The 19,705-nt window shown below is 42.2% G+C and overlaps 1 protein-coding gene across 1 annotated transcript in view; it reads right to left on the bottom strand.

Annotated features, from left to right (window-relative positions):
- The window catches only part of ntn1b (netrin 1b), a 49,535-nt gene extending 31,687 nt beyond the window's left edge, over window positions 1-17,848 (bottom strand). Inside the window, exons 1-2 of the mRNA XM_085270414.1 lie at window positions 17,596-17,848; window positions 16,379-17,426 (exon numbers count right to left, since the gene is read on the bottom strand). Coding sequence (XP_085126540.1) covers window positions 16,379-17,393 — 1,015 coding nt within the window. The 5' untranslated portion in view covers window positions 17,394-17,426; window positions 17,596-17,848. The remainder of the gene's footprint in view (window positions 1-16,378; window positions 17,427-17,595) is intronic.
- Between the last annotated feature and the right edge of the window lie 1,857 nt (window positions 17,849-19,705).

Below are 19,705 nucleotides of genomic sequence, written 5' to 3'. Positions count from 1 at the left end.
GGTAATGCAGCGTGACATCAGCTCGTTGCAATTTACCATTAGCCAGTGTAGTTTAAGATTAGCTGGTAATAATTTGTGTGTCAATTAATGACCTGTTGGAGGTGATTTAAAAAGAGCAGCAGTTGCCTGCAGGTTTTAATGCAGCCAGGTTGATCTGTAGACATTATCCTGGCTTTACTTGCTTAAAACACACACGCAAAAAATGTTTATTCTAACAACATTCAGTGCATTCCTTCACAGTGTTCTGCATGTGCTACAGCACAATGAAGCACTTCCCAGTTTCTCTGCAGTGTGTGAGCTCTGACTGATCCGAGCCATGACCCGTTTTACTTCCAAGGGGGGCTGAACAAAACCGACCCGACATTTTGTAGCAGCCACATTTTGTAATTGTGCAATCAGTAATGACCAGAGTTATTCACTCCCCTTTCTAAACAGCCGCTGCTAGGTGGTGCCAACGATAACACACCCTCTCTTATGAATAATAACGCATAATGGCCAGTGTATCTCAGCCCATTTATCCTCTTGTTGTAGGATTGGGAGCGGTCCAGAGGAGGCGGGAGTGGGCGTAGCACTAGTTCAGTTTGCTGGAACATACGCCATGTAACTGCAACAGCCTCACTTGGAACCTCTGTTGCGTGTCACTCGTTTTTTCTGTCACACTTTTCATCTCGTCTTTTGGAATGAAATGGGACACAGATACACGAGGGGATGGGGATGGGGTGGGTGGGTGGGTGTAAAAGAATGTGTTTACATGCTGGCTATTAGCTCTCTTTTTTCTTCTTCTTCTTAGTTTTTCTTTAAATGTCCAGACCTGTTGTCGAGGCCTCTCTTTCACCTGATCCTCCCACCATCAGAGGTCATGTGTTTAAATTTAACGCAGAGCCAAATCTTGATCGCGTTTGAGGTTCGCTTCCTGGCAGCCCACTGGAGGAAACAAAACTGCACTTAAAATGACCAATTAAAGCACAAAGCTGATGGATTGGTGACGGAACATCCTGCTGTCACTGCTTTTCAAGACTGCGGGGCGTTCACTGGAGAATACTTCCTTTTTTATGCTCTGTGTGTGTGTGTGTGTGTGTGTGTGTGTGTGTGTGTGTGTGTGTACAACTGCGTCACTGACTAAAAATGCCCGCTGTGACTGTTGCTGAAATATTCTCTTGAGTAATAATCTCATAAAAGCTTATTAGCTTCTGATAGAGCTGTGTGTTTTTGTTTGATGCCTTGTATATTTTCATTTATGAACTGGAGCGCTTCCAAAGTGTAGGTGTGGAAACAGGCTGACAGGAGTGCTGCTCCTTTCCTTCCTCAAGTTTATGGGAGAGGTGATGAAAAGGTCCTCGGTCATTAAGGTCATTAAGCTTGATAAGCAAATTCTGTTCCCCCCGTTCTGTCTCTAAAGGAAGCTTATATGGTTATTGCATGCGGATTGCATCTAAATGCTATAACACCACTGTGCCCAGCTTTCTTAACTGTTCATCCATTACTTCAGTAGCTCTTTACACCATTTAATGTTGAGGTCTAGGCTGTTCCACTGTGTTTTTCTATCCAGGTATGCTTCTACCGTGTTATTGTAATGATGAAAAATTAAGCTGCTGGCAGTCAGATGGTTCTGCATAGTGGATCAAAATCTGATATTACTTTCCTGTGTTCATATTTCCATCAATTTAAACAAGATCTCAAATACAAATGAATGAAATGCAGCCAAAAACATTGACAGAGCCTCCACCATGTTTCACAGATGGCTGTAGACACTCACTGTTGTAACGCCTCGCCTGATCCCTCTCATTTGTACATATTGATGATCATTTGAACCAAAGATTTCAAATTCACTCCATAAGACTTGTTGCTACTCATTTTCATTCTAGTTTGGGAGTTAGTATGCATGCCTCAGACTTTTTTTGCTGTTTCTTCCTCTTCCTTCCATTGAAGGTTCATCTGCATCTCTCAGGTCCTGTTTCTGGTCTTTGTTGGATTTCTTTCCTATTTTTTAATGACATGATTTTCAGATACTGTTCATCGGCTGTAGATTAAAGCTGCCACTTCTTCTTTTGTCCTCCACTTATCCAGTTTCCCAGTTTCCTCAAATTTCTTAAGGTCACGCTGGTGGTTCAAGACTTTTGCACGGTACTGTAGGCCAGAGTATATGGAGTTAAAATTACTTTTGCATTTTTAACCTGCATAAGTAAGCAGTGGGATCTGATCAGGAGTCAGTGTTTAATTTTTAAATTTTTTTTTACTAATTTCTTAACATTTGCCAGATTTCCTACATCATAAATTATCGCTGTAAGTCCATATACCTTTGTCAAACCTTTTTTCTCCATGTCATTACCAAGATCTTAAAAGTTCTCTGTCACTGAAGTTGAGTCACAAAGCTAGCTGGTTGGAACAGGGCATGACGTAGGATAAGACTTTGGAGCAGTGTGGCCTTTGTGGCACCACAAGCTTTGTACTTATTTTGTCCTTTGTCTAGATTACTGCAGCCTATAGTTCTTATTCATTGTGTCTTGTGAGTAATTTTGGATTATGGGAATTGTGGTTTAGTGTTGATACAATAGGGAGACATTTGAAAATCACCCACTTATCCTAACTGTAATCACCGAACTGAGGCCGGCCTGAATAGTTTCCTCCAGCTCACGGCTTGTATTTACAGTAAACCTGGCATTACATGAATTGAGCGTAATTGAGCTTGTGGTCATAAGAGGTATTCTCCAGACTAAACCTGTCCTAAACAGTCCTGCTGCAGGACTCCAGTGTTAGGCTGAGGTCCAAATCTCCCCCACAGAGCAAGGAGGTTATTTTAACACTCCGGCACACGGCAGCTCCACGGTGTTCACCCGTGCAGAGGGAATAAGGGAGGAAGAGGCAGGAAGCCACTAGGCTGTAAATCATAATGCTGAGGTGACAATCCATCGTTCTTGTGGCATGTTTATTGTGCTTTTCTTCACTTTTCTCCAAAGGCCTATTTATAACTGGCCACATTCCCATCTCAAAAATGTCTCTCCTGTGTATTTTAGATTGCACATTTAACCCCCTGTCCTAGCTATCAAAGATAAAGCTTAAGTGCAATTGTTTTTCAGTTTTCATTCAATTCACTGAGACATTTGTGGAGTTTTTGCACACAGTGGTGTGTAAACTCTTTACAAGTCAAAGAAAGGTGTGAAGGAAAGCTGTACACCAACTTAGGAAAACTCTTAGAGCTTGAACAGCATCAGATTTTCTTCAGATAGGAGGGGGGGAAAATTAGGAAAATAATGGTTAATGGTTGCTTTTATGGAAACACTGAGAAGTCACAGGGATTTTGTTACTGCTGTGTACATTTCGTCCCAAAGTTTGTCCTGGTTGCTAGGTGGCTTCCAGGACATGGTACTGAGTGAAGAGGAAAAGGCTTGGTGTCTTCCTGAGGCACGTTAACTGAGGAAATCTTAGTGGCAATGTTCAGTGAACCTGAACCTTACTGGAGTAATGAGTAAAACAAATGCAGTACAAAGGCCTCAGCTGTCAGTCAGACCTGCCTGGTTTATTACTAATATATCATTTTACTGTTTAAAGGGACGTGACCCTTATTTTTGCAAATCATTATCAGTTGCCTGCCATAACAAGAGTCACAGGCCAAAGACTGTATGTGAAAGATGGCCACAGTAACGTCAACTGTTAGTTTAAAATGGCTCTTTTTGAATCCTTGATTATAGCGTCTTTTGTTGTTTGTTTTTATCATTGTTGTTGTTTTGAACAAGAACTAAAGAGACATTTGGGGTCGTCAAGGTGCACGCACAGATTGCATAGCTGTTCTAGTTACATTATGCCGACCTGCTAATTAGTAACACAACGCAATGCACATGCTTTTTTGTTAGTTGTTAGTGCAATTACTGCAATTACATCTGATGTTTTTTTTCAAATAACTGCATTAAAAGATAACATCATTGGTTAACCCTTTAAGACCTACCATAGAACCAAGTCCGCCAGAGCTTACATTATATTTTTACATGCTGTAGTGCCATTTATGGGAGCATTTAAAGTTGCTATACATCAATACAACTGTTATAGCCCATATTTTAATAATATGAATGCATTAAGTCCATAGTAACTACATTAATTGCAAAAAAGTGCAATAAATTACAAAAGAATTGAAAATCGTTTTGGTTTTTTTTACATAAATTTCTACTTGGAGAAATTTAAGAGGTTTATCCCTCAAAACTTTAAATACAAAAAAGTTGCAAAAAATAGTTTACAACAACAGGAAATTTAATTTGAGTGTCTTCATAGTTTTATTTTTGAGATACACCAATTTTTATATACTGAAGGAAAAACGATGATGCAAATTTGCAAAGAAAACAGCATGTGCATCAACATAAACTATTTCCAGCAGTGCAATTCGAGTTCTAAGCATCCCAGAAACTATTCAGAAAAGAATAAAGTCAAACATGACTTATAAAAACACCAGTATGGGCTTTTAAGGCCTACAAATAAAAAACTATATTTTCCGCGAAAACAACGTCCCTTCCGGTTTCGGGCAGGAAATGGCGGACATGCGATCGACGTCGGTTTCAATGTGAGAAGTGTTACGAACAGCTGATCGGATCGGCAAAGCGTGTTTCTGGAATATTATGTTTTTGTTCCTGCAAGAGCTTTTTATGCAATTTTTGCAAAGCTATATGTGGAAGGAAACCGTGACCTAGGACAAGCTGATGGCATAAGATGTAAGTACAACTCCTCCGGTTTCATATGCAAAAAAAATTATTGCGCTAGCTTACGCGGTTCTGGTTCTACAGGGATTTAAAAATAGTTACGCAAAATGGAGCGTGCCTGCTCCAACCGGCTTTAAAGGGGTAATAGGTCAATTCAATTCAATTCAATTCAATTTTATTTATATAGCGCCAAATCACAACAAAAGTCGCCTCAAGGCGCTTCATAGATACAGAGAAAAACCCAACAATCATATGACCCCCTATGAGCAAGCACTTTGGCGACAGTGGGAAGGAAAAACTCCCTTTTAACAGGAAGAAACCTCCGGCAGAACCAGGCTCAGGGAGGGGCGGCCATCTGCTGCGACCGGTTGGGGTGAGAGAAGGAAGACAGGATAAAGACATGCTGTGGAAGAGAGACAGAGGTTAATAACAGATATGATTCAATGCAGAGAGGTCTATTAATACATAGTGAGTGAGAAAGGTGACTGGAAAGGAAAAACTCAATGCATCATGGGAATCCCCCGGAAGCCTACATCTATTGCAGCATAACAAAGGGAGGATTCAGGGTCACCTGGTCCAGCCCTAACTATATGCTTTAGAAAAAAGGAAAGTTTTAAGCCTAATCTTAAAAGTAGAGATAGTGTCTGTCTCCCGAATCCAAACTGGAAGCTGGTTCCACAGAAGTTATGTACCTTAAATATATGTGGCCTAGCTGATGGTAAGTGACTACAGGTGCTGATTTGGTACCCACCTGTCATTCAAATCAGATATGGTCCAAATAATCCAACCTTTAAGCCAGCGGTCCCCAAACAATTTTTGCGCCACGGACCGGTTTATGTCCGAGAATATTTTCACGGAGCAGCCTTTAAGGTGTCGCGGATAAATACAACATAATAAAACAGTACGGGTACCCAAAAAAGAAGATTTATTCATAACACACGGGAAAAGACCCATGGAAACTAAGTTAACGATTAAAAAAAAATAGCACTAAAAAGACCAAGACCCTTTTTTCTAGAAGAATTTAAACAAGTTCATTTTCATTTCAGCTCAGAAGTTGAGCATTTTAATACTGGAGTCTATAAAGATTGACTCACTTCAGAAGCCAGCCTCAAGTGGTCATTCTAGGAACTACAGTTTTTGGCTCTGGCTTCATTTCTAGCTCCAGAGGCTAATGACTGTAAAACAGGGTTAAATATTTATGATTTTACTCTCTGATCTCGGCCTCACTGTATATGCACATTACCCACAATGCAATAGGAATGCTAACATTTTTTTCTGTTGGGGCTTTTTTTGTGGCTAATGCACAATCTGCTAGTAGAGATAGTGAGCGAGCACAGTGGTCTGGTAACCTCAGGTCAGTCTAAGAATCTGCTCAGTTTGTGTTTTTTTTTGTTTAGTTTCATTTTTAATTTTGAAATCTGTAATGTTCAGATCAAAATCAGAGCAAGCACAATGAGCTGTGAGATCAAACAGACTGCAACTTCTCAGCAAGCACTGTTGCATCAGTGTCTACATTAAGTCTTTTTTATGTTTTTTTTATGCATTTTTAAATAAGTAAATAGAAACCTTGCAGTCACTTCTGTGACTTCTTTAAAGTCTTATGGTTAGTGCCACAAGACAAAAATGGTGCCGTAACAGAGCCCAGGTACTGCACCAGTTGTATGTCACGGTCAAATCTAACATACTGTTTGGTTTCTCTGTTCTGAGGTCATTTTTCCCAAATGCCTGTATAAGTGGGAACCAGATACAAGGCGTTATCTCTAACTCCCTATCATGAGAAACTGCCTCGCTATCCGTGTAAATAAAACACATGTAGGTGTTTGCAGGCTATAGGCTGTTCGGCGTTGCCTGAGCACAGTCAGCGCCTGAGGTTTTCCTGTGAGCAGAGATGGAAGGAAACCGCCTGTTATATGTCTCAGACGAATCAGGAGAGGAAGGAAATCACTTTATACTGTTTGGCTTGAGCCTGTTAAGGCATCGTGAGCCATCTGCCCCACGGTAGCTGTGACGACCTGAACAAGAGATAAGAGGAGGATGGGAACAGTCTACATGCCCACTCAGACTGGAAGAGTTACAGGAGACTGGAAGGCGGCTTAATCCTCTGCCTGTGGATGATTCCTTGCTCCCAGGCTGCTAAAGCAGTCTGCGTCAGTCACACACACACACACACACACAGTGAGCAGAGGGAGAGTTCCTGCTGATGAATCCCCAGGTTTTCCCGCCTTTGAGCAGATGTGGAACCCTAGGATATTTATAGTCATTTAGGGAACGATGTCTGGTAGCCAGAGAATTTTCCTGTTCTCTATCTATCCTGCTGGATATCCCCTCAAATCCAATAAGTGATTCCTCATTCTCTTTCAGAGAAGAATTGGTCACTGGGGTATGTGAGAGATGAGGCCAGAGCACAGGAGGATGTAGAAATCCATTATGGAGCAACAGGGCCACTCGGAGACGCCTCCGCAGAGGTTATATGGAAAAATAAATATGTAAGCGGGACCAGCAGCTCTATTTCCTCTTTGAGGCCGGCATATTATGTCTATCCTTTGTTTAAAAGTGAAGTTGCTGTTAGTGAAAAGAGGTGTGAGGCCATTAGCAGCTGGAATTTCTAATGCGTGGTGAAGGTTTAAACAGCAGTCACGTTTAATTTACATGATGTTATTGAGATCAGGCACACACACTGTGAGGCCTAAACTAATGACGGTTTCCCATAAAACTGTAGCAAAGACTTACTATCAATGCTATTCTAGTAGGGTTCAAGACATTTTGCAGATGACCATACGTGTTAGACATCTATAACTGAGCCGGTTGTCACTTGTTGCCTTTGTCTTCCAGTAAAAAGACGCCTGTGTTGACAGCGCAGCAGGAAGGATGGTACCAGCTAAAGGAGCTTAGCGTTTCCTCCACAGTGGAGCTGCTTAATGCTTTTTTTAGTGGAGAGGTTGGGGGGAGGTGGCACCGGGGGAAAGTTGGGTAAGTGACACCGAGGAAGCGTGTTGTGTGTGGTCGTACAAGCGGCGTTGTCACTGAGCTGGCTGTGTCGGGTGGCGACACAGCAGGGGAGCTGGCTGGGGGTCTGAAGCTGAGCTGCGGAGCGTGTCACTCCGCTGGCCCATTAATCATTCCCAGGCTGCACTGCTTCAGCGCCTCAAAAGGGCTCGATGTGCACACACTAGGTGGTCTCGATGCCACCCTGGAAGCCCCAGTCAGCTCCGTGTAGACAGACGATGGACACAAAGAGTCGAGCATCCGCACATTCGCACAAACATGTGCATCCATTTCATCTCGGCTACGTGAGCAAGAATGAAGACAAATAAACACTCAGAGCTGTCTTCGCCATTCACCTTGTGGCACTGACACTGTGGTCTGTTGTCAAATAAACAGAAGAATTAAAATAATAATAATCATAATATTATTTAGGATCTGAAAGTGAGTGTAATTGGAGTCCAAGTAGGAGTATGTCATACAGTGACCTACCGATCAGGTCTGAAATTTATATATGTCTGATCATAAATAGGAAGCCATTAAAGGGTCATAGCTGACAACCTGGGAGGATAATAAAATTAAAGTTAGTTTGACATATGTCATTTGTTTTAACATACTTGATGTCTTGTCTTGTTTTTCATGTTTGTCCATTTTGCTGCGAATTTTCTGAAGTTTGATTTTAATCCATCTTGCTGGTTTTATTTTGAAGTGGGTGCTTTTATTTTGAAAGATGAGAGTTGACAGCGGAAAGAGAGAACAAAAACACAAAATTCTCTCCAGTTAAGTGAAAATATTTAAGTTTTTTGTTAACAGGCACCTGTCTGACAGTGGAATATGGTTCACTTGTATTTAAAATTATGTTGTTCGCACTGAACAAATTTGTTGCCGTTTTTAGAGGTTTGTGTGTCTTTGATTTACAGGACTTCAAGCCACCAACGATATCTGCCAATTTGATGCTTTGGATGAATTGTGTGGTAGCTGAGACCTATATATGAGAAATCATATTTCAAACATGCATGAGTCAAGTCTGGTTTCCATATTTTATTTGGTGTAAATTGTGTGTTTTGTGCATCTCCGACCAAGTGGACTTTATCTAAACATGTTTTTGTTCAAATGCAGTAAGTACAGTAGCTCTTATGCTGTGGTCACTGCACTGTTTCATGTGACTGACTGTTTCTGTGAAGCATCAGCTTAAGAGACAATCATTCAGCCAGGGTTACTCTTGGCTGTAAGTTCAGTCATGCAATGAGACACAAGCTGAAGGCGACACCTGTGCAACACGAGTCAAACTTTGTTCTCTACTGTGCAATAAATTCCATTAAAGGAAAAGAACGGCTGGATGAACTGCACTTGTTGTCTGAAACTATATATTTTGGGCCATTTTCACAGCCCATCATGTGTCCAAATCTACGTGTGGTTCTTGTCATCTGACAGAGGCTAAAACTTTTGGATTAAAATGTATAATAAAGCAATCTGTATGCTAGGTGTCAGCATGTTCTGTGTTCTGTGCTAGTCGACACTGCTGTTATGGCGTCCAACAGCTCCTGAGTGAAGAATACGAGCGTTAAGCGAGGGTGAACACACTCCTCTCGAAACACTGAGTCACCTCTCCAAACCACCATCCACAACTTCGCAGAACAAGATTTTTCAGTATGTTCTTAAAAGCCCGAGTGAAACCTTTCTGGCTCCTAACAGCCGTGTCTGTGTTGAATTATGAGCTCAACAAAACAAAATCCTCAAAACATGCAGGCTTTACCCAGAGGACACTGGGTTGTAGCGGAGCATGGATTTTTTTGAGATCCCCCAAATACATCTCTTTGTTTTATGGTTTGGTTGTATACAGAGAAACCTCTTACCAAAGGCACATAGGCTTATGTTGCAAGACAGACTGGAGGCGACAGAGCGAAGGCCAATACCAGAAGCATTGTTCTCCACTTGTAATCGTGACAGAGCTAAATGATGTATTTCTGGACGTATCCAGCTCCAGCATGAAGGATCACCTAACATGGAGGCTTAAATACAAAAAAAACGTAGGTTGTAGTCCTACTGAGCAGAAAGGTCTATGAAAGGTCTATGAAGTGCAATACACTAAACACTGATTTCCCTGTAATCAACCACACAACATGCTTTTAAGTTTATGGTCATGGACAAATAGCTTTAGCAAAGAGCATGTGCAATATGGACTAAGGACTGTATACAAAATATTTGGAGGGAATATGTTTTGCTTTTATCATTGACTGTATAGAAGAGATGGATGGAAGTACTGTGACATCACTCACTGTATAGTGAATCTTCAAGCTGAGCATTGAAGCATTTAACATGCTGGTTTTGGAAACCAGTCATTACAAGCAACGGGTGGATTTTACTGAGAAACCGAAGGACACTGCCCTCTCATTAAAAGCTTCTTATACAGAAGATGCTTTATCTTCCCTTATGACTCTAAAGGGGCCGTGAATTACAAAATGAACACCACTCCATATTAAACAACACTTTAAACTAGAGATTTTAAAAGTAAACTCATCAAGAAAGTGTTTGCTGAGCTCATACGATAAAGAAAATGAGGGTTTTTTCCCATAAACCTCTATAGAGCTGGACTGCTTTTGGCAGCCAGAGGAGTCGCCCCCTGCTGGCCGTGAGAATACATGAAGATTTAAGGTGTTCCTGCTTCATTTGTCAAACCCAAGAGGTACAACCAGCTTTCATCCACTGTCCATTATGTTTATATATCTGGGGCTAAATTACAGTAAAATTTAGAGTGTTAATTATAGTATGTTGGAAAATGTAACATTTTCTTTTTATTTATGAAATTACTTAAAATGACTGTTTACTTTTCTTTTTGTTATTAACAGTTATATTTGTCCAACTAATTCAGTGCAGTTTTATTATTTTATTGTCACTTTGAGATCATTAAAGTATTTTTTTTCTTTCTTTTTACTTAAATGATGATAAGTGTGAGAAAGTTCTAGCTCAAGTAGATAGGACAGACTTTCTTTAACAAGGGGTTCAACCCCCTCTGATAGTAAGTGAGGTGCCCATAAACAAGGCATTGGTGCGGAATAACCATAATGATATGGTTATGATAATAATAGAAAACAAAGTAAATGTTGGAGTGAGCAGCATGCTCCTGTTGTGGGTTGTTAATGATCCCAGGGATAACCTCCTTTTCCTTTGGGTTTGAACCAACCTTCACGAGTGCTGTGCAAACAGTCTAAAGCAGACCAAGACTCAAAAACAGAAGAACTAAGTCTCTTTACTGAAGATTAATTTTTATCCCGCTTCTAAGGTATTTTATTGTCAAGTTAAATTACTGATTTTAAAAAAGTACATCATATATGATGAGATATGGCAAACAAAGCCCTGGTAGGCGTTAACTCTTCGCAGTCACATCTCAGTTCTTGGGGTTTCCTTCAACAAATGCCAAAGGAATCTGGAATTGTTCAAATATCATTCGAGATAACCTCGCAATTAAGTGGCCTTTAAAAAATGGATCCAAAAACAAAAGAAAATGATGGATAATGGTTCTTGTCACAGTTTCCACAGCGAGTGTCTCCAGTTTTCCTGCTAGGGTCGACCCCAGAGGAGTCCGTCATTTGAGCTGTGCCGATAGTTTTTTTTTTTTTTCATATTCATAAGGAAAGCACAGGCGGGTCTGCTTCACATTTGATTTTACTGATTGAAATAAATTGCTTCATTACTGCCTGCAATTTTCTCTCCCGTCGGTCACCCCGTTTGAGATTTCCTCCCTGTGCGCCTCCGAGCTGCAGCCGTGCAGCGCTGACAAGTTCTACATGACTGAGACTCGTCAGTCCGGCGGCCTGGCGGTCCGGTCCCGGTTGGACTCTGTCAAGGGTGTCTGACTTTCCACGCTGCTGCAGTGCCAGAAATGTTCCCGAGTGTTTCCTCACCTGCAGCACACCTGTTTCCTATTAACTGCTTTTTATTGAACATCTCTTTCTATTTTCTTCTCATTATTCCACCTTTATTAAAGACACTTTGCTTTGCTGTTGTTGAGTCTGCTTTAGACTGTTTGCACGGCGCAGTGAAGGTTGTTTCAAACCCAGGGGGGAAAGACTGTTCCTCCTGCGATCATTTACAGCCCACAACAGGAGCATGTCGCTCACTCAAACATTTACTTTGTTTTTTATTATCACTATCCCTATTAAAGCCAACCTGATTCCTCGCCAGTGTTGTTTATGAACGCTTCACTTATTATCAGAGGGACTAAAAACCTTCCTGTCTGATCATCTGCAAACACAGTGTGTATTGTGCCTGCTTGTTAAGACGTATGAAACCCATCAAAACAACAACAAGCCCAAAAATAGCGGTCACCTCTGGCTATTGTTGCCTTAAAAAAACATAAAGAAAGAAAATTCACTCTACCCCGCAACACACACACATGCACACTCACACAAATATGTCTCAGCTTCCAAATTCAACAGAAAGGGCTGACTCTGTGCCCCCTGGCATTGCCACACAGCGACAGGCCAGAGAATAATGGGGGGGGGGGTAAGAGCGAAGGGACCCGAATGCAGCTTCTATTACAAGGAAACCTATGACATCATTGCTTTGCAGAAATTCTTCTCTCCCGTCACATGGGCTGCTGCTAAGGAGCTGAAATGAGACCCAGATGGTGAGCAGGCCTGGCCCGGCCTAACCTGGCATCCCAGGGGCGGGGAGCGGGTGGCACAGACACCGTCAGCAGAAACGGTGTCAGTGGTGCCACTGAGCCATATTTGAAATCATCATGGCTCAGCGGTAAACTGAACATGAAAGCAGGGCTTTAGATGTGGAGTGGCTCACATGGTTGCGGTGTCCTTGTATCGCCAGGCTCTGGTTCCCTCCTGTCTCCAGCAGTGTCTCCTCTCCCCCCCCTCCCCCCTCTCTCTCTTTCTCTCTGAACTGCTGCCATGCAAGGTACTCATAACCCGACTGATTTGAAAGTCTGATTCGATTGAATCCAAGTGCACAGCCCAGCTGCACAAATGCAAATGGCCTTGAACACGGACACTTCTTCCAGATGAAAATATTGTGCGACAATATCCACTTTTCCGCTGGCAGTAAGTGCACATTAACATCCATTTTTAACGGATTTTAAAATTCAGATGAAGGCATTTTAAAAACGAGTGCTGCTGTTGGCAGTACTTGAGTGTCTTTAAGAGGACTGTTGGGTTACATGTGACCAGAAGAAGCCACTTCAAAGGCAGCTGTAGCATTGATTTGAATTCTTCTGTCATATTTACCGTCAATCCCGGCGGCTCTTTAAAGATACGTGAACGTGCATTTAGATTCTTTATTACAGAGTGTACTGGCAGAGTCAGCCAGCAGCCGTCTGATACAATCACATCCTAATTCAGCTGCCTTGTGGGTGGCAAATAGGTTGGCTCTTCCTCACAAAGATATCTGTGTAGGTTTAATGAATGCCTGACGCCGTTTTCTACACTACAGGGTTGCTCGATGGAATCTCTCCTACAAACACTTTTTTTCCTTACACTTAGAGACACATAAAAGCAGCTACAGGAAAATTCACCTCAAAATTGTATGAGACTGACTGCACCTCCAGTTGTCCGGAGGTTCTAAAAAAAAAGAAGAAGAAGAAAGAAAGAAAAGAAAGAAAAACAGAGCATCACGCGGCAGGGTGACAGCAAAAGCAAAAGCATAAATCGAACAAGTGCAAAATTACACGTATGAGTGAAGGGACCATCTTCATCTCGTCTCGAAACCCACTTGGCAAGCCAAAGTTTCCCACAGTACACTCCCCCCTCCCCCACCCCCACCTTCACAGCCCATCAGTCACTCAGGCCGGAGAGGAGCAGGGGCCTGACTGTCAGGGGTCAGAGCGCCATATACGCGGAACACGAAGAGAATATGAAGCAGCTGCCTGGGACATGAGAGCCTGATGTGTCACCATATGTGCGCGTTTCCCAACATTATGCATTCCTTTATGGCTCACGGTCAAATATCATCACGCACTGAGTAATTAAACAAGCACCGAGCTGTGTGTGTGCGTGCGTGCGTGCGTGCGTGTGTGTGTGTGTGTGTGTGTGTGTGTGTGTGTGTGTGTGTGTGTGTGGCAGTAGTGTCTGTTACGTAATTAAAAAACAGAGAGCTCGCAATAAAAAATATGTTTTGGAGAAAAACTATAGATGCTGCAGTTTTTAACGTGTAACACACTTTAAAAAATGAATTGCGGATTTAAATGATTTGCTGAGCTTTTCTCAGACTTGAAATCACATTTATTTTACTTTCCACGGCACAGTTTTGAGAGCAGCGCCTGCGTGGTTTTGTTTTCACGGCCGTCTCTTTTACTTGCTTACCTTTTCTGTTAGATTGGGTGAAAGTTTCAAAGAGTTTTGAAAGGTCGCGCATAGTAAAGGCACCTAAATGACTCCGGATAGCTGAGGGCCGCACGGAGATTTAAAAGAAGTGGATACTTTTGCCCAACATGCAAAATATTCCCATTTATAATAAGATGATTAAAAACAACTATGCGAGAGATGCAATACCAAAATAAATGATGCATTTTTTATTTCTAATATAAAATATGTGCAAAAAAACAAAAACAAAAAAAACCTCGTGACTATAGAGAGACAGTTTGAGTCTCGCTCTAATCTTTTTTTCAGTCTCTTTACTGTAATTTTGAATGTCCTGGGGGGTTTTCTTGCAGCCGTTCGATGTCTCCTTGTAAATGTTGACGTTCCCTTCATATGGAAGTTATGAAGAAACGCTGGGTGGCCAAACGCATTCCACGGGGTGAGAGTGAGAGGGGGAAAGAGCAGGAGGGGGGACCCGTGCCCCTCTTGTTTTATGGTCGAATTTGTCAGTCGTTCACCTCCAGCTGATAGGAATGCTGCTGCCAACGTAAATGCGTTTCTTTCTTTCTTTTCTTTTCTTTTCTTTTTTTTGATGACGACCCTGCATGCAAAGTCATGGGAAGTTGACTTTGTCCTGAACAATAAGTGAAACCAACTCTCCCATAACCGCTCTCTCTCTCTCTTCCCTCAGCACCGCGATGTCCTCCAGCGGGGAGGAGAAATCCAGACACATCATTAGCGCCACAACTCTGCATCCCCACCGCCAGACCATATGGACCAGAGCGCTCAGTGGAAACAACCCCTCCCCCTGGCTCCTCTTCTTTCATGCAAAAGGTGTCAGGACACCCTTATTATTTTCTCTTAGGGAGACATGATCAGTCTGGCTTTTTTTTTATTATCTGATGACACCAGTCGCACAAAAAAAAAGTGAGTTGGTGGTGTAAAGGGGGCCCTCCCTCCCTCCCCTTTACAGCGAGATGGATGCCACAAGTGACAAGCCTTTGTTTTAGTAAAATACACTCACATGCTGGCTTTTGCAAGGGCGAAAGGCGGAGGCCAAGGGGAACAACTTGTTCACTTGTTCCGTTTGGTTGAGCAAACCATGGCAGTGTCGGAGACTTTGTTACATTTCCAGGTTTGCTTCGCTTTAAGCTGTTGATATAAACTTTCCTGCTCTCTGTTCAGAAATAATCAGCATCGCAGCAAATACACTCTCCCTACAATTTAAAAAAAAAAAGAGGGGAGATCTGGCTTCAGATTACCCAGCGCTTTGTCCTCCTCTCTGAATAGTTTACTGCCTCTAAAGTGGCAGTTTATACTCTACGTGCCAAAAATGTCAATAAAACCGCCCTAATCGCCCGTCCAATCTGTAATAGCACCTGCTTATGGAAACACAACACGCCCCTGCAGTGTATCTGTGCAGCTGCAATGTTTCCTTTCCTATTAGAGCTGCTACTACAGTCGGAAACACGCGGGGCAAAACGAAGTCACGCATTTGGGCAGGCGCGCTTTGTTTACTGAAACGACTTCCTGCCTTTTCTTTGCTATTCATGGATTTATTGTGGATGTTGATAAAGATCAAAGGTTGACAAAGTGCGTTTTTGCAGAACTGATATGGAGGATGTGAAAGTTGGGAAACAACAGAAAAAGACTTTTTTTTTTCTTTATTTCACGGTGGCGCACCTGCCTCCTAGAAATCATTGGTGTTTCTTTTAGCGTAATTTGTATTTTTTTTTTTTTCAAACTAAATTGGCGAAATCTTTAATTTGCTGAAACAGCAATTAGTCCTAATTTCTACTGAAAAAAGATCTTGCTATTTTTTTTCCTGCGGTCGTTTCAACAACAGTTTATTTGGTTTGAGAGATATAAAAAGTATAATAAATACCCTTATAAATGATAATAATTCACCAATAAGTTGGTTAATTTTCAAGAAAGTATTTTGAAGATATAGACGTTTTAGTTTGAGGGGTTTTCACTGCGCAGGTGCTGAGATTTCAGCTTGTTTTTTGACATAAAGGCCTTTTCCTCCTCTTTTCCTCCAATAAAATATATTTAGCCAAAAAGAAATTAATTATTTCTAATTTAAGGAGCACCATTTACCATATTTCCCTGTGCGTAAAGTACGCATTTTAGACTTAGGCGCAAAATGATATTTTAAATTGGAGAGACTAGTTATCAGGGGAGTGAGAAAAACAAAAGTAAAGACAAACGAATAATCACCTGGCTAGAAGTGTGTGTGTGTGTGTGTGTGTGTGTGTGTGTGTGTGTGTGTGTGTGTGTGTGTGTGTGTGTGTGTGTGTACAGCAGAAAACACTGATAACAACACTCATTACGATTATTTTGGCACTGATAAATGCTTAAATATTTCCAGAGTGAATTGGAAAACAGGGGATCCCTTACCGACACATTCGTTGGCTTCTCTAACCGTGGCGCGCTGCCAGGGTCGGTCGTAGTGGAAAGGTTTGCACCTGTCGCACTCCGGTCCCGCCGTGTTGTGTTTGCACTCGCAAACCAGATTCCCCTCTCTGTCCTTGACGCACTTTGAAGCGTGCCCGTTGCACTTGCACCGTCCTCCGACCTGCAGGTCCGACACTGCGTAAAAGTAGGAATCGCGGGCTAGCTCGGAGTCGTCCTCGTTCTCGTCTCCGAACGTGTGAAGCCGGCTGAAGATCACCTTGATGTCCGTGGCTGTCACCCAGTCCTGAAGCACCGGAGAGTTATCAAAGTCGTGTGCCGACGGTCTGCCGTCCAGCGTGCTGAAGGCTATGAGCCCACCTGTCAGCGGGTGCATGTCTGTGTGGGAGTCCGTGCAGATCGCCTCTTGCTCGTTCTGCTTCGTAATTGCTGCCCTGTTCTGCCGGTTGTACATCTTCTTGCACTGAGTGGAATAAAACTGAAAAGGTACCCACGATTTGCCATAGTCCATGGACTTGTAGATCGCCATGGACTCGGGTCTGGGCGAGCAGAACTGCAGGCTCACATAGGTGACCTCAAACTTTTTACCCAAGGACAAGGTGAGAGTGACGTTCTGCGGATACTGCACGTAGTTTTCAGACTGCCAGCAGGTGAGGTTGTGAGGGTTGTTGAGGTCTGTCAAATAGGCAGGTGGATGGGACTTTTTGGGATCTCCGGAGTCGCACGTGTGACAGTCCCTACTCCTCTCCTCTCCTTTTTCGGTCACCACGCAGTAGCGGGCGGCCGGAGTGCCGCAGGTGCTGGACACGCGCACGTCCTTCCCAAAAGCAGAGTTGACAAAGTCGGGGATGCATCTCCGAGGATTCCCGTTCTCGTCATAGCACGGGTCCGGAGGGGAAGACTGTGCAGCAAACATGCTGAACCCGTATCCCCCAAAGACACATTTGGTAAGCGCAGAAACTGTCACCAAGGTGACCCAAACCTCCAAAATCCTTTGCATTGTAATCCGTGAGTCGTAGGGGGTGGGTTTGCGCTGAAATACGACGAGGACAAGATAATCAGTTAGCAGCGCTGCAGTCAGGTATTAAGAAGAAAACAAGACAGCTATTAAACAATAAATAACGCTCACGAGGAAATTAGAGAGTGGGTTAGGACGCAAACAAATGCATGAAAAGAAATAAATGTGTATAAAATATTCTTACAGGGCCAAGAAAACTCCACCTAGACCACTACCTCCAAATATACAGCTCAGCCTGAAAGTGCAGGAGAACTCCAAAGAATTTGGAGAAACAGCCTATCCGATTTAATCCGCAACTACTGCTATAGTTATACTTCCCCCCGTCTTTAAAAAACCCAGAATAAAACCAAGATATGGCAAATGCCCAGCTGGCTCTGACCCTCCTTCTGCCTCTGCCTGTCCACTCAGTCACACCTCTGCCCACCTCTATCTCCTTCTGTCCCATTCCCTCTCTGTTATAATAGAAAAAAGGGGGCTCCGCTCATTCAGTCAGGAGTCGGAGCTTTTTTTTTTCTTTTTTCTTTTTTAATGTCTCGACGTCGGAGATGGAGCAGCGACATCGTCCGGCATATTACGTGAACTACAAGCTTAAAAAGCAAACTCGAAATGAAACTTAAGAGTCATGCAGTCATTTGATTTTTTCAGCTCCCTCTCTCTCTTTAATCAACAGTGTATGTATGTGTTATTTAACTAAGATACAATAATAAAAAAAAACACGTCTAAGATACCATCAATGACCACCGTGGTTTCATCGCTGGTCTTTAAACCACATCCTTATCTTCACGCACAGGAAATCAGCTGCACGTTTGCAGCCCCAGTAAGCTGCAAGTAGCAAGACACAACCTTCCTTTTCATGTCGTTATTGTCTAATGTGCCAGCAAGGGAGTGATGCAACATTGCCTAACAGGCACACTGTACATTAAAAAAAAATCATCTGAACTGTCGTCTCAATGAGATATATAATGAAATATTACATATAAACAGCTTAAAGCCATCTTTTTTTTTTATCATAGGTTAACTTTTGTTAACCTTGTCTTCAGTTTTAATTGGGATTGTTATTTTTCGATTCCATTTATTTTATTTATTTGAACAAGGTTGTAAAGTCAGATAAAGTAAGTGTTGTGAAAATATGAACGAGTACTTAGAATGTCTTGATACATGCTCAGTCATCCAGGTATAACGAAATCCTTTGAAGGGAAAGAGCATCTTTGAATCAAGGAGGGGGGCTAAGGATACGTCTTTCACCATCTTACAAAGCTGTGATTGGAGCCATTCCCCATCTCTCTGTAAATTGTACGCACCATGACAATTTAGATATTGAAAATGACCTCATGGCCCATCATTCCCCAGTTGGGGAAACCTCTGGTGTTGGAAACTGAAGGAGTCACACACAAGTGGATGAAATGGATTAGGGATAGGGACTATAAATATATATAGTATTATATATGTGTGTGTGTGTCTTTTTTTTAACCATTGTTTATTTTTGGTAACTTGTAGATAAAATTTTACTCTGATTAATGTTTTTAGAAATTGCTGGGTTGTTGATAGGAAAGGGGAAGCTGATAAATGTTTCAGAATTGCAACACTCTTTTGGGTGTTTACGTATGCTGTGATAATGTTAGGTAAAAGAGGAAACATCACAAAACAAAAGCAAATGTAGCACATTGAGCATCACTACTGATACACAAAGCAACAATAAGTTACACTCAGCAGTTTATTTCTTACATTGTGCTAATATTGCGTTGGACTACCTTTTGTCTTCAGAGCTGCCTTAATTCTTAACGGCAGAGACTGATAAAGGTCATGGAAATATTTGCTAAAAGGGTTTGTTCTGTATTGACATGACAGCATCATGCAACTGCTGCAGATTTGCATGTGCATCATCTGTTAAAGCACATCCCAGTGGCGCTATATTGGATTGAGATCTGATGACTGTGGAGGAAAATTGTGCACCGTGGAGGAAAATTGTGCACCGTGAACTCACTGTCATGTCCAAGAAAGTTCTTTATCCTGCTGGAAGCAGCCAGAGAAGATATGAACAATGTGGTCATAAGACAGTGGATATGGTCAGCAACAATACTCAGGTATGCTGTGGTTTTACATGATGCTCCGTTGGTACACAAAGTGTGCCAAGAAAATATTCCTCCCACCATTACACCACCTGGATGGATCCATGCTTTTATGTTGTTTACTCCAAATTCTGACCATATTATTTGAATATTACAGCAGTAAGAGACTCATCAAACAAGGCAGTGTTTTTTCAGTTGACTAATTTAGGTGAGTGCATGCAAACT

The sequence above is a fragment of the Mchenga conophoros genome, linkage group LG4, assembly GCF_057382185.1.
Source record: "Mchenga conophoros isolate Kocher_MC1m ecotype Shallow Benthic linkage group LG4, M_conophoros_male_GT1.1, whole genome shotgun sequence".
NCBI lineage: Eukaryota > Metazoa > Chordata > Actinopteri > Cichliformes > Cichlidae > Mchenga > Mchenga conophoros.
This window is presented reverse-complemented; position numbering and strand designations above follow the sequence as displayed.